Genomic DNA, 16,133 nt, shown 5'->3' with positions numbered 1-16,133 from the left:
TCCCCTCCCCTCCTTCTAAAATTAAAAAAAAAGTTTAAAGATTGTTTTGACTATTCTGGGTAACTTGCAAATCCATATGAATTTTATTACTTTTTTTTCTAATTTTTATTTAAATTATGGTTAGTTAACATGTAGTGTAATATTGTTTTCAGGAGTAGAACTTAGTGATTTATCACTGATATATTAATATCCAGTGTTCACACAAGTGCCCTCCTTAATATCCATCACTCATTTAGCCTACCCCCCACCCTCCTCCATCAATTCTCAGTTTGTTCTCTATCATAAAGAGTCTCTTACAGTTTCTCTCTCTTTTCTTTTTTCTCTTTTCCCTCCTTCCCCTGTGTTCATTTGTTTTGTTTCTTAAATTCCACATATGAGTGAAATCATATGATAGTTGTCTTTCTCTGCCTTAGTTCACTTAGCATAATACACTCTGGCTCCATCCATGTCGTTGCAAATGGCAAGATTTCATTCCGTTTAATGGCTGACTAATATTCAATTACATATAGGTATACACACACACACACACACACACACACACCACATCTTCTTTATCCATTCATCAGTCAATGGGCATTTAGGCTCTTTCCGTAGTTTGGCTATTGTTGGTAAATGCTGCTGTAAACATTGGGGTAGATGTACCCCCTCTGAATCTGTATTTTTGTATCCTTTGGGTAAATACCCAGTAGTGCAATTGCTGAGTCGTAGGGTAGTTCTATCTTTAACTTTTTGAGGAATCTCCATACTGTTTTCCAGAGTGGCTGCAACAGTTTGCATTCCCACCAACAGTGTAAAAGGATTTTCTTTTCTCCACACTCTCACCAACACTTGTTGTTGCCTGAGTTGTTAATTTTAGCCATTCTGACAGGTGTGAGGTGGTATCTCATGAGGTTTTGATTTGCATTTCCCTGATGATGAGTGATGCTGAACATCTTTTCATGTGTCTGTTAGCTATCTGGATGTCTTCTTTAGAAAAGTGTCTCTTTATGTTCTGCCCATTTCCTTAACAAGGTTGTTTTTTGGGTGTTGAATTTCATAAATTCCTTATATATTTTGGATAAATTATATATTTATCAGATATGTCATTTGCAAATATCTTCTCCTGTTCCACAGGCTGCCTTTTAGCTTTGTTTGTTTGTTTGTTTGTTTGTTTGTTTGTTTGTTTCCTTCACTGTGCAGAAGCTTTTATCTTGATGAAGTCCCAATAGTTCATTTTTGCTTTTGTTTCCCTTGCCTCTGGTGACATGTCTAGTAAGAAGTTTCTCCAGCTGAGGTCAAAGAGGTTGCTGCCTGTTTTATCCTCTAGGATTTTGATGGTTTCTTGTCTCACATTTAGGTCTTTCATCCATTTTGAATTTATTTTTGTGTGTGGTATAAGAAAGTGGTAGAGTTTCATTCTGCATGTGCTGTCCAGTTTTCCCAACACCATTTGTTGAAGAGACTGTCTTTTTTCCATTGGATATTCTTTTCTGCTTTGTGAAAGATTAGTTGATCATATAGTTGTGGGCCCTTATCTGGGTTCCATTGACCTATGTGTCTGTTTTTGTGCCAGTACCATACTGTCTTGATGCCTACAGCTTTGTAATACAGCTTGGAGTCCTGAATCACGATGCCTCCAGCCCTTTTCTCTTCAGGATTGCTTTGGCTATTCAGGGTCTTTTGGAGTCCATGTGAATGTTAGAATCAGCCTGTCAGTTTCTACAAAGAAGACAGATTGGATGCTGATAGAGATTGCACTGAATCTGTAGATCAGTTTGGGTAGTATTGCTATCTTAGCAATGTTAAATCTTCTGACACATAGAGTATTTTCCATCTATTTCAATCTTTTAAAATATCTTTCAACAATGTTTTGTAGCTTTCAGAGGATGAATTTTCCCCTTCCTTGTTAAATTTATTCCTAAATATTTAGATAGATTTTTAGTGAAGACTTGAGGGGCTCTTTCAGAACAAAGTACATGAGCTTTATTAAGTGCATGGATTTAGTGGCTTTATTCTGGTGATTCCCATAAATGTTTTTTGTTTCCTTTTAGCTCATAGACATGTTCTGGGTAGAGATTGCCAGATGGTTGAATTCTGATGGAATGAAGGGCTACTGTGCTTCTGAGAAAACCATAACAACTTTTTTCTTTCTTTTTTTTAACAAAAGTAATACATATTTGCTGTAAAGATTCATACACTATTGAAACATCCATGAATTTTTTTGTATACTGCTTTTTAAATTTAATAAGTTATGCAAATTTCCATGTCACATATAAATCTACTTTTTAAAAATAGCTGTGTTAGGGTAAATTACATCAGTGTTCTGTAATTGAACCACCAGATCATGACCTGAGCCAAAGTTGGACACTCAACCAACTAAGCCATCCAGGTACCCCGTGTGTTTTAACTTTTAAAAACACTGCTAAAATAGGGGCTCCTGGGTGGCTCAGTCAGTTAAGCATCTGACTCTTGATCTAAGCTCAGGTCTTGATCTCAGGGTTGTGAGTTCAAGCCCTGCATTGGGCTCTGCATTGGGCGTGAAGCCTGCCTTAAAAAATAATAATAATAAAATAAAAACACTGGGGTGCCTGGCTGGCTCAGTTAGAAGAGTGTGGGACTCTTGATCTCCACTTAAGTTTGAGCCCCATATTGGGTGTAGAGATCACTTAAATAAAACTTAAAAAAAAAACTTTCCAGAAAAAAAGTGTTTAAAAAACATAAAAACACTGCTGAAGTGTTTTCCAGATTACATTCCCACCAGTAGTGTATAAGTGTTGCAGTTGTTCAACATTCTTGCCAATGTTTATGATCAGTCTTTTTAGTTTTAGTCATACTAGTATGTGTGTAATAGTATTTTATTATGGTTTTGATTTACATTTTCCTAATGACTACTAATGATACTATTAGTGCATCTTTTCATCTTTTCATGTGCCATCCATTTGGCTTTTTGGTGAATTCAGGTGGTTCAGATCTTTTGCCTATTTAAAAAATTTTTTTCAATGTTTATTTCTGAGAGAGAGAGAGAAAGACAACTCAGGTGAGGGGCAGAGAGAGAGGGAGACAGAGCATCCAAAACAGGCTCCTCACTGACAGCAGCGAGCCCAACGCAGGGCTTCAACTCAGGAACAATGAAATCATGGCTTGAGCTGAAGTCGGACGCTTAACTGACTGGAGCCACCCAGGCACCCCTGCCTATGTTTTAATCAAGCTGTTTGTTATCATATTACTGAATTATATGAGTTCTTTATATACTCTAGATACAAGTCTTTTGTTGGATGTATGTTCAGCAAGTATTTTCTCCTAGTCTCTCTTGGCTATAAAAGTTTAAACTATTTATTGAAGTATAGCTGACACACAGTGTTACATTGGTTTCAGGTGTACAACGTAGTGATTGGACAAGTCTATTCTATATGTTATGCTCTGCTCACTGCAAGTGTGGCTACCATCTGCCACCATACAATGCTATCACAGTACCATTGACTATATTCTCTATGCTGCACCTTTTACACCCATGACTTCTTCATCTTGGCTATTACATTTTAAGAGAACATGGTCAAAAGATTTCCACAATCTTTTTTCTCAAACCCTCAACACTAACATGATTTCTGTTGATCTTAACAAAAAAAAAATCATTATAAAGTGGAAGCCCAAAATTGCTTCAAGTGTATTCCTAATATCCAGACAAGTGACATTCACATAAATTATTGGAATAAAAAGAAAAAAAAAATGATAGCTTATTTGTTATTTTTGGCTAAGTCACTTTAACTGTTGGATATAGTCATGAAGGATAAGCACCATGTTTTCATTTTCTCAGGCTGTCTTTTCAGAGGCCTTCTTTTGGAGGAGTTGTATAAGTGAGAGGAGAAAAGCATGAACAAGTGCTCATTCTAATAACTATTTTTTTTTTAATATAAAATTTATTGTCAAATTGGTTTCCATACAACACCCAGTGCTCATCCCAACAGGTGCCCTCCTCAATACCCTTCACCCACCCTCCCCTCCCTCCCACCCCCCATCAACCCTAAGTTTATTCTCAGTTTTTAAGAGTCTCTTCTGGTTTGACTCTCTCCCTCTCTCTTTTTTTTTCCCTTCCTCTCCCCCATGGTCTTCAGTTAAGTTTCTCACGATACACATAAGAGTGAAAATATATGGTATCTGTCTTTCTCTGTATGACTTATTTCACTTAGCATAACACTCTCCAGTTCCATCTACGTTGCTACAAAAGGCCGTATTTCATTCTTTCTCATTGCCAAGTAGTATTCCATTCTAATAACTGTTTTAATAGGTCTGTGACAGGGTGTCTGGGTGGCTCAGTCAGTTGAGTGTTCGACTCGATTTTGGCTCAGGTCAGATTTCAGGGTCATGGGATTGAGCCCTGAGTCAGGCTCCATGCTGAGCGTGGATCCTGCTTAAGATTCTTTCTCTCTCTCCCTCTGCCCCTCTCCCCTGCTCGTGCCCTCTCTCTCTCTAAAATAGTAATTGTAATAATAATTATTATATTTATTATTAATAAATAATAACTATAATTATATTTATCATCACCATTACTATTATAACAACAGCAACAACAACAGGTCTGAGATCTTCCACATCCCACTCCTTTCAGAGAGGCAGGATAGTAAATGGGTTAAGTGCATAGAGTCTGCCACAGGGGAGTCTCTTGCTGTGTGAGCCTGGGCAAGTTACTCAACAGTTCTGTGTCTCAGTTTCCTCATCTGTAAAATTAGAATAAAAATAGTGCCTAACTAATAGAATAATTATGAGGATTAAATGAATCAAAATACACAAAGTACTTAAAATGGTTCCTGGCACAAACTAAACACTCTAGAAATGTTAGCTCTTATTATTAAGACTCCATGCAGCAAATATTTATTCAGTTTTCACCGCAAGCACACACTGACCTTATCTGTTTTGATTTGGGCTTCTTTGGCACAGGTTGCCAACATTCATGCTGAGATTCACTATTCACAAACTCCTACTCAATAAACATGAATGGAGAGCCAAAATCCTCAGTTTGTGAACACTTTATTTTAATAAATGAAAAAGTGGTATCTTTCATCATTTTTATCATTGGCTCATATCTTTTTATATATTGGACATCATCATAATAACTAACAATTGAGTACCTTATATGTTGAGTGTGTGCTATAGATGAGAGAGTCAGAGACAGAACGAGAGACAGTGGGAGGTAGAAACACACAGAGAGAGTGTTAGTTGGATGAAATGCTCCTTAGGTAAAGTAACTTGTCCTTGGCCACACAACTGGCACAGTGGCACAGCTGGAATTCAAACCGAGGGACATCTGATTTCAAAATCTTGCACTTTCTACTCTGCCACATATTCCTTACGTTATCATTAATTTCTTGTATTTTATGTTTATGTGTTAGAGGGTGAGAACAAGAAGCTTCATTTCAATATGTAGAAATATTGAATATTATTCAATATTGTTTATTGAAATTATCGAAATATTATTGAAATATTGAAATTATTGAATATTATCATTATGTGGAGGAATATAATGATATTATACTGCTGGGGTGTTCTATGTACTCACTCTTACAGAACTCTAAGAAATGCCATGGATCACATCAGTCCCTGAGCCATTGTTTTTAATATCCAGAAAAGGAGTTCTTGTTCCTTGAAAGTAGAGAAGTAAGCCAAAATGTTAGGGGAAAGAACCCTTTTGTTTATTATAGCACATTTGCATTCTACTTGCATCACTCAGAATTCTCTTGTAATTACAATGTATGTACATTTGGTTAATGAAAACTTTTCAGGGCTAAACAATGTACTTTTTAATTGAAGACAAAGAGTATCTTCTAATCTTTGTTAATGTAATATGTATATTTAGCAAAAACTTTTCACTCTAGAACAATGAACTTCTTCACTGATAGCATGAAATGCACAGAAAAAATGTAAGCCTGAGCCCTCAACATGAATCTATTAGAATTATAAAATTTGTCAGATAAGACAGGAAACAAAACCCAAAGAAATGTGGATAGAATCATAAACTTGATTTTAGTATAAAAAGTACATTTCAGATAGATTACAGTAAGAATAGTGAAATGTATAGTCACTTATTCAATAAATATTTGTTTTACCTACTGTGTGCTAGGTGAATTCTGGGCTTTAACCCCAAATTTTGTTTTAATTAATTAATTAATTTAATGTTTATTTAGTTTTGAGAGAGAGACAGAGACAGAGAGTAAACAGGGGAGGGGCAGAGAGAGAAGGGGACACAGAATCTGAAGCAGGCTCCAGGCTCTGAGCTGTTAGCACCCAGCCCAAAATGGGGCTTGAACTCGTGAACTATGAGATCATGACGTGAGCTGAAGTTGGACACTTAACCGACGGAGTCACCCAGGTGCCCCAACCCCAAATTTTAAAATCTGGATTTATAGTAGATTTTAGTTGCACCTTTCACATCACCATAAAGCAATGCTGACTGTTTCTAAGCAATGGATTCTTTCATATGGTTGGTTTTGGTAAAATTTCTTCATAATAGTGTGAAAATAAAAATGTAGGAAACCATTTCCTGGTTTGTTCATTTTAAAGGAAGTAATAGCTGTTTCTTTGTTATTATGGAATATTACTATCCTTAGTCAATTTTCAACGGATATACATGGGTCACAACATTTCTAGCCACAATAGACAGTATTACTTGTGTGTTTCAGCTGCTATTATAGTTCAGAAGCAAATGTGTTTTCTGCTGAGCACATTTATTTTGTCGCCAGCAAGAGCAAGCATAATTAATGGTGGTCCATCTTAATACGATGTCTCTTTGTTTCCTTTTCAGTGCCTTGTATTTATCAGTCAGTCCTGGCTGAAGAAGTTTGGTTACTATAAAATTATCTTAATTTCTTTCTACCTAGAAGGAACAGCCTCCATTGTCATGTCACTTCTTGGACAGCAATACTATTACCTTTTGGCTCTTTATCTCACTATTATCATGTAAGTAAATCCAAATGCCAGTCCCAAAATTACACTAGGTCTTGCCATTTACACTTTCAAGCAGTGCAACATTTTTTATCTGAACTGTGTTGAATATTCATTTCTAGGCAATCATTGTACCTTTCTGGCAAACTGAATGTTCACAGTTTCTTTTTTGGAGCGATTTCATACATTAGATTTTGTAGTAAAGTTATGTTCCTCTTTTTAACCTATTAAAGTGCATCATTTAGTAAATGTTGCTGCCAAATAAAGATTTGACCCCATGGGGCACCTGGGTGGCTCAGTTGGTTAAGTGTCTAACTCTTGATTTTGGCTCAGGTCATGACCTCTTGGTTGTGAGATTGAGCCTGCATTGGGCTCCTCAATGGGTATGGAGACTGCTTAGGATTCACTCTCCCTCTCCCTCTGCTCCTTCCCCGCTTGCTCTCTCTCTCTTTGCCTGTTGTTCTTTGTCTTTGTCCCCCATCTTGGAAAACAGCTCTACCATCTGTTTAGATGTCCAAGTCAGAGACTTTGTCTTTGTCTTCTCTTTCTTCTCTGTCACCTGTGTCCAATAGGCTACCAGTTATTAGTCCTGATACGTCCTGAATCCATCCCTTCTCTGCTTCCATTAGCTCAGGTCCTCATCATCTCTCACATGGAGTAGTATCTGGCCTCCCATATGGTTCCCTTGTCTCTAGTCTCCAGTCCTCCTGACACCTTCGTCCACATCGTTCCTACAGTAACATGTCATTCCTTAATGATCTTAAGTAGCTTCTTACTGCTTTTAAGATTTATATCATAAAATGATGACATATGAGGTCTTTTGTTATATAGTCTCTGTTTACTTCCTCATCCTCATATCACTCTTCTAGTTCTTCTGTACTCCACACCAAACAGGAATACTTTGTAGTGTAGGCACCTCATATCTAACATGTAGCATTCTGTGTCTGGAAAGCTCTTCACCATTTCTTGCCTGGCTCTTTCCTGGTGTTTCTTTTCTTTTTTTGTTTAAATGTATTTATTTTGAGAGAGAGAGAGAGAATGAATGAATGAATGAACAAACAGGGGAGGGTCAGAGAGAGGCAGAGAGAAAATCCCAAATCCCAAGCAGGCTCTGCAATGTCAACATGGATATCAATGCGGGGCTCAGTTTCACGAACCGTGAAATCATGACCTGAGCCGAAATCAATAGTTGATCACTTAATCAACTAAGCCACCCACGTGCCCCATGATGATTTTCTTATTAACACTTTCTTTTCTCTAGCTTACTTTATATAATACATAGAATATACAAAATATGTGTTAATCAACTGTTTATGCTATCAGTAAAGCTTCTGGTCAACAGTAGGCTATTAGTAGTTAAATTTGAGGGGAGGCATAAGGTATATGTGAATTTCCCACTGCCCGGGAGGTCAGCACCCCGAATCTCTGTGTTAATCAAGAATCAACTGTACATTATTTCATTTTTCCTTCTTATAAACAAAATTTCAACTTTCATTTGATGTTTGGTTTTTAAAAAGAAAATCTGTGCCTCCTAGTTATATGTGTATTTTATACGTATATTTTAAAATCATTTCTAGGGTAATTGTGCAAGCTTCTTTCTGTTTGTTTAACCTGCCACTAGCTGACATGGTGGATGCAGATTTACTGAAGTTCAATCGGCAGTAAGTACATTTATTCAAATATCAGCTGTAACAATATCACATGGAGGCAGGACCTGTAAGAGTCTGCCTTTTATATTTCCACTACAAATCATCTATCTAAGAGATGATCATAAGAGCATCACTGGGAATTAGAGAGCAGAACATAATAGGATATTCATAATTGTCTGCCCTGGGCAACTTTTCCCTGTTTCTGAAAGGGCATCATAATTTTTTATACGGCAGGTTCATACAGCCAATGCTATGACAGGATTAGATCTCCAAAACCAAAGTGAAATCTCAGATAGCTTTATGTTCTACGTATTGCAGTACGCCTTATTACACTGGATGTCGAAGGCAAAATGACCTTTTCTCTGTGACATTGCAAGAATTAAAATTAATGATTAAAAATCTTATCTTTTTTTTTACTTGAAAAAGTATAAGGGGCTGCTGATGAGAGGTTTTGTTCTTTGGTGTGGTTATAAGCTTTTTACATCAGCTATAAAATTCACTTGATTGGTAAATGTTTTCTTATCTGTGCCCTATTTTACAGATTAGAGAGGAATACCCGTGTTATTTTAACACAGGTATATCCTTTTTTTAAATATTTATTTTGAGAGAGAGAGAGAGAGAGAGAGAGAGAGCATGTATGTGCATGTGTGCATATGTGCAAACGTGGGAGAGGTAGAGAAAGAGGGAGAGAGAGAATCCCAAGTAGGCTTCAGGCTCATTGCAGAGCCCAATGCAGGGCTTGATCTCACAATCAAGAGATCACGACCTGAGCTGATCTCAAGAGTCTGATGCTTAACCAACTGAGCCACCCAGGTGCCCCACAGGTACATTCTTTATTAGCTCTGTAGAAACACTTAGACTACATGGCCTCTTTTTTTTTTTTTTTTTTTTTAATGAAATCTGTACTGCGAAAAGCCTTGCCAGTCAAACTGCTTGATGTCTTCTTTATATAATTCCTCTTCTGTTTCAGGGTTTTGTTGCTAAGTTATGTTTGAAGGATAAGCAAGATGGTGAGCTCCTTACAGTGCAGGACCGTTCTCCTTGTGTGTCTCTAGTGTCTAGAAAAGTGACTGGCTCAAACCACTCTTTTTAATTGAGTGATTTAAGGGGTGCCTGGGTGGCTCAGTTGGTAAAGTGTCTAACTTCGGTTCAGGTCACGATCTCACGGTTTGAATTTGAGCCCCCAGTTGGGCTCTGTGCTGACAGCTCAGAGTTTGTTGCCTGGAGCCTCCTTTGGATTCTGTCTTCCTCTCTCTCTGCCCCTCCCCGACTCATGCTCTGTCTCTGTCTCTGTCTCTCTCTGTCTCTCAAAAATAAACATTAAAAAAATGAATGAGTAATTTAAAAAGAAGAGGGGTGCCTGGCTGGCTCACTTAGTTGGGCATCTGACTTTGGCTCAGGTCATGATCTCACAGCTCATGAGTTTGAGCCCCGCGTCAGGCTCTGTGATGACAGCTCAGAGCCTGGAGCCTGCCTCGGATTCTGTGTCTCCCTCTCTCTCTCTCCCCCTCCTCCGCTCATGCTCTGTCTCTCTGTCTAAACATTTAAAAAAAAATTTTTTTTAAAGAAGAAACCTCAGTAAACATCTTACAACTCTCAAATTCTTTTTGAATGAAACTGGATACAAGTAAATAAAATGTCTCAAATAGAAAGGAAAAGGCACTAACATTTACCACATTCCAAGGTGTGCGAACATTATATGGCTTTTGCTCGTTCAGGTCTCACACCAGCCTTGTGTGGTAGATACTACTCACTCCATAAATATGTGTTGCTTGCCTGCTAATGTGTCAGGCACTGTGGTAAATACTGGAGATACGATATAGGAGGCCTTGTAACAGAGTCCCTCTAAAACATACTTTTCTTTTTTTTTTTTTTTAATTTTTTTTTTTAATTTTTTTTCAACGTTTTTTATTTATTTTTGGGACAGAGAGAGACAGAGCATGAACGGGGAAGGGGCAGAGAGAGAGGGAGACACAGAATCAGAAACAGGCTCCAGGCTCCGAGCCATCAGCCCAGAGCCTGACGCGGGGCTCGAACTCACAGAGCGCGAGATCGTGACCTGGCTGAAGTCGGACGCTTAACCGACTGCGCCACCCAGGCGCCCCTATTTTTAATTTTTTAAGTAATCTCTATACCCAACGTGGGGCTCAGACTCACAACCCTGAGGTCAAGAGTCACATGTTCCACAGACTGAGACTGCCAGGCTCTCCTAAAACATACTCTCTTATGCATATGGCATGCTGTATGCTCCTGACCAGTGGCTACCCCGGGGGATACCTGTGCCTATCTGCTGGCATAAGTTGTATCCTTACCAGGAGTTAGTACTTTTTATTTCAGATCTGTTAATGTCAGCTGCAATGGTTATTTTTTTTTTTTAATTTTTTTTTTCAACGTATTTATTTATTTTTGGGACAGAGAGAGACAGAGCATGAGCGGGGGAGGGGCAGAGAGAGAGGGAGACACAGAATCGGAAACAGGCTCCAGGCTCCGAGCCATCAGCCCAGAGCCTGACGCGGGGCTCGAACTCACGGACCGCGAGATCGTGACCTGGCTGAAGTCGGACGCTTAACCGACTGCGCCACCCAGGCGCCCCATGCAATGGTTATTTTAATGAGAACATTTACAGGGCACCTGGGTGGCTCAGTTGGGCTCTGCACTGGCATGGAGCCCGGTTGGGATTCTGTCTCTCTCTCTACCCCTCCCCAACTCGTGCTGTCTCTGTCTCTCTCTAAATAAATAAACAAACTTAAAAAAAGTACTTAGGAACTGTAAGGGTGAGATGAAAGTTGTTTCTGTGAAAACTAAGTTGAATGCTTTATAAAGATCTGACAAAGGTAAGGTATAAAAAAATATTATCAGATCTGATGCAATGAGAACTATAAATGTTTTGGGGGAAATTCATAAAAGCCTAAAGCTATTGTGTACTCAGATTGCCTTGTAAATAACTGTAGTTCTCTCTATAACTGACAGTAGAAACTGTAGATCATGTAATATGGATACTGTCCTCGCGAGAATGATGGCATAGCACTTCCACCCGTGGGCCCATACTCAAAGGAAAAGCCCAAAGGAAAGATTGATGAACGAGTACATTTCACTTAAAACAGAATGGTTAATGTCTCTTCTTCTAAAAAGGATTGTTTTGGGGGCACCTGGGTGGCTCAGTCAGTTGAGCGCCTGACTCTTGATTTTGGCTCAGGTTATGGTCCCAGGGTCATGGTATCAAACCCCACATTGGGCTCCACACTGAGTGTGGAGTCTGCTTGGGATTCTCACTCTCCCTCTGCCCCTCTCCACCACGCACACGTGCTGTCTCTCTCTAAAAACTAAAAAAAATAATAATAAAAAATAAATAAAAAGGATTGTTCTGCTCTAGCCAACTGTCCTCCAGATCATGTCAGATAAGAACTTAATACAATGAGCCAAAATAGATGTAGCCTTCACCCTTTGTGGCAGTGACAGCCTAGTGGGGGAGACAGACAGCAATTGTATTATAGTATTATATCATACAATCAGAAGTACCCTCATTTTCAGGAAACTAAGACTCTTGAGGGGTCAGCTTGCCCAAGGTAATAAAACCAGCAGATTAAAGAACTAGAAGTGAAACCCAAGTTCTTCCTGTCAAATCAGACTTCCTCCAGTTCTCTGGCCTCATCTTTCTTCCCTGTCTTTTTTTCTTTCTCCTCCTCTCCATTTTCTTGCTTTTTCTTCTCTTTCTCCTCCTTGGAGAGGTTTCCACCGATAGTTGACATATGACAAGATTTCACTTTATTCAGTCAATGCACTGGATTTTTAGGTTTATTTTATATGACATAACTTAGTTATCAAAAATGATATGGCAGGATTCTCACTTAGAGCTCATTTGAGTAATCCTTAATGAAATCTGGGCTGAGAAACTTAGGTGTGAATCCCAGTTCTACTACTTACTAGCGGTGTGACTGTGGACAAGTTAATCTATTCTCCCATCTCTAAAACAGGAGTGACAATGTCTTTCTCATAGGATTGTTGTGGAGTTTACAGGTTTGCATTTTTTTTAAGTAGGCACCATGCCCAGTGTGGGGCTTAAACTCAGGACTCTGAGCTCAAGAGTCACATGCTCTACCAACAGAGCCAGCCAGGTGCCGCTATGGTGGGATTTAAATGACTTACCACAGGGGCGCCTGGGTGTCTCAGTCAGTTAAATGCCCAACTCTTGATTCCAAATCAGGTCACGATCTCATGGTTCACAGGTTCAAACCCTGTGTCGGGCTCTGCACTGTCATGACAGTGCAGAGCCTGCTTGGGATTCTTTCTCTCTCCCTCTTTCTCTGCCCTCCCCAACTCGAGCTCTCTCTCTCTCTCTCTTTCAAAATAAATAAATAAACTTTAAAAATTAAGAAAAAATGACTTAACAGCACAGGGCACATATAGCTCTCATTATTGAGCATGTAAGAGTCTAGCTGTGTCTCCTCTTTGATCCATTTCTTCACTGAAAGAGTTTGGTTCTTTTAAGTTTATAACCACTATGACTAAGAGGTTAATATTCTATAACTACTATATATTTCTATTGTCTAGTTACAGTCAAGGAGGACTTAACTGACAAAAAGTTCCTTGATTTCTGTGTGATACAGACCCATGCTATCTTTGTCTGTTTCAGGTCACCCCTTTCCTCAATGGTTTTTGGCATCAATGCTTTGTTTACCAAACCTGCTCAGTCTTTAGCTCCCATGATGATACTCTCTAAGCTAAAACAGTATGGATATGGAAACGCAGATAAAAGGTAGAGTAAAAATGCCTTTGAAATAATGTAAAGGAAATATTAAAGCAAACTCAGACTTTTATATTGATTACTAGGCAATTATCTTGGACTTTGGATATTATTAGTTATTAATTCATAGATTTTGAGTAAGCTATAGTAGAGAGTATTAATATCAAAGGAATTTTCATAGGAGTATCTTTAAGAGTGTTCTTTAAATTATACTACAAATATCTATATAATCCACACTAAGCTACATATTGATTGCTTTTATCTAAGTCATTCATTCATTTATTATTTCATTGCACAAATGTTTCTGAGGGCCTGCCAGGCTTAAAGGTGCTGGGGTCTGGGCATCTGAGTGGCTCAGTCAGTTGAGGGTCCAACTCTTGATTTTTGCTCAGGTCATAATCCCATGGTTGTGGGATCGAGCCCTGCATTGGGCTCTGTGCTGAGCTTGGATCCTGCTTAAGATTCTCCCCTCCCCTCTCCTCTCCTCTCCATTCCTCTCCTCTCCTCTCCTCCTCTCACCTCCCCACCCCTTGCCTGTCCCCCCCCCCATAAACTACAAAAAAAAAACAGGGTGCTGCAGATACAAGATGAATAAGGAGCCTCTAAGGAGCCCCACAGATTGTAAAACACTGTGATAAGGGCTCTACTGGAAGCATAAAATGGGGCACTGTGGTAATACAGATAAGAAATTCCTACTTTGTTTGGTCTGCCTGGGGCAGGGGGCACCTAAGAGAAAAGGGGGTTCCTGAGCTGAGTTTTGGATGCTAAGTTGGATTTCTCCTCCTGAACATTAAAGAACATCATTCCAGGCAGATAAAACAGCATGGCAAATGTCTGGACGCATGAGAGCACTCTTAATAAGCTATTCATTTATTCACTCAACAAACGTCGTTGAGAGTCTACCATGTTCTAGGTTCTGTGATAGGGCAGCAAACAGCAGGGAACAAAACAACAGAAATCTCTTCCCTCCTAGAACTTAAGTTCTAAGTGGGAGACAGGTAGACAAAAAATTAAATAAAATACATATTATATTAGTTGGCAATAAGTTCTTTGGTGAAAAATGAAAGAAGGGGAATGAGAAGAGTTGGGGAAAGCTGCATTTTTAATTAGTGTGATGGGCAAGGCCCCAGGAGGTGACATTTGAATAAATGCAAGGAGGTGGGAGGGCACCATGGCAGCTCTCTGGGGCAAGAGTGGTCCTGGCAGAAAACACAGCAAGTGCAAAAGAATGGAGAGGTACCATGCCTGGCTTTCTAGATCTCACAAGGAAGCTGGTGTGGCTGGAGCAGAGTAAGTGAGAGGAGGTCAGGTCTAGTAGGTCCTTAGAGCCCTGCTTTGTTACTTTGGTTTCACTATGACATTCCTGGTGGTGGTGAGGCAGTGGAGGATTGATTTATTTTTTATTTATTTGCTTTATTTTTTAAAGAAGTTTTAGGATCACAAGAAAATTGAACAGAAAGTACAGAGTTCCTGTATATTCTCTGCCCTCCACTAGGTACAGCCTTCCCTATATCAACAGAGTGTTACACTGGTTATAATCAACGAACCTACATAGATACATCATTATCACCCAAAGTCCATAATTTACATTAGGGTTTGCTCTTGGTGTTGTACATTCTGTGGGTTTGGATGAACATGTAATGACATGTATCCACCATTACAGTATCATAAAGAATAGATTTGCTGCCCTAAAAATCCTCTGTGCTCTACCTTTTCATCCTACTCTCTCCCCTAACCCCAACAACCTGTGATCTTTTTACTGTCTCCATGATTTGCCTTTCTCAGAATGTCAGATAGTTGGAATCATATAGTATGTAGCCTTTTCAGATAGATTAAATTTTAGTAATATGCATTTAGGTTTCCTCCATGTTTTTTCATGGCTTAGCACTGATTCCATTGTCTGGATGTACACCTCATTTATCTATTCACTTACTGAAAGACATATTGGTTGCTTCCAAGTTTTGGCAATTATGAATAGAGCTGTTATAAACACCCATATGCAGCTTTTTGTGTGCATATAAGCTTTCAATTCCTTTGGGTAAATACCAAGAAGCACAATTGCTGAATTGTGTGATAAGAGTATGTTTAGTGTTGTAAGAAACAGCCAAACTGTTTTTGAAAGAGGCTGTACCATTTTGAATTCCCATCAGCAAAGAAATAAAGAGTTCTTGTTGCTCCACATCCTTATCAGCATTTGGTATTGTCAGTGTTTTGGACTTTAGCCTTTTTAACAGGTGTGTACCTCATTTTAATTTGCAGTTTCCTAATGACTTATGATGTGGAACATGTTTTCATATCCTCATATGCCATTTGCATGTCTTTGGTGAGGTGTCTGTTCAGGTCTTTTGCCCATTTTTTAATCAGGCTGTTCATTTTCTTATTATTGAGTTTTAGGATTTCTTTTTTTTTTTTTTTTTTTTTTACATTTATTTATTTTTGAGAGATACAGAGCACAAGTAGGGGAGGAGCAGAGAGAGACAGAAAGAGACACAGAATCTGAAGCAGGCTCCAGGCTCCAAGCTGTCAGCACAGAGCCCGACATGGGGCTCAAACTCACGAACCGTGAGAGCATGACCTACCTGAAGTTGGATGCTTAACCGATGGAACCACCCAGGCGCCTCTAGTTTTAGTATTTCTTTGCATATTATGGATAACAATCCTTTATCAGATATGCCTTTTGCAAATATTTTCTCTCAGTCTGTGGCCTCCCTTCTCATTCTCTTGACAATGTCTTTGGCAGAGCAGAAGTTTTTAATTTTAATGAAGTCCAATTTATCAATTACTTCTTTCATAGGTTTTGCCTTTCATGTTGTATCTGAAAAGTC

General features: G+C 38.9%; 1 protein-coding gene across 2 annotated transcripts in view; it reads left to right on the top strand.

Annotated features, from left to right (window-relative positions):
* Nucleotides 1-16,133, top strand: part of LOC112853348 (solute carrier family 68 member 1-like) — a 39,661-nt gene that overhangs the window by 9,089 nt on the left and 14,439 nt on the right. For both annotated transcript variants that reach the window (XM_086692784.1, XM_025916912.2), the window contains exons 4-6: nucleotides 6,776-6,930; nucleotides 8,493-8,576; nucleotides 13,198-13,320. In XM_086692784.1, the coding sequence (XP_086548910.1) occupies nucleotides 6,776-6,930; nucleotides 8,493-8,576; nucleotides 13,198-13,320 (362 nt within the window). The remainder of the gene's footprint in view (nucleotides 1-6,775; nucleotides 6,931-8,492; nucleotides 8,577-13,197; nucleotides 13,321-16,133) is intronic.

Source organism: Puma concolor, chromosome E3 (genome assembly GCF_028749965.1).
Source record: "Puma concolor isolate L17-30 chromosome E3, mPumCon1.1.hap2, whole genome shotgun sequence".
NCBI classification, from domain to species: Eukaryota; Metazoa; Chordata; class Mammalia; order Carnivora; family Felidae; genus Puma; species Puma concolor.
This window is presented reverse-complemented; position numbering and strand designations above follow the sequence as displayed.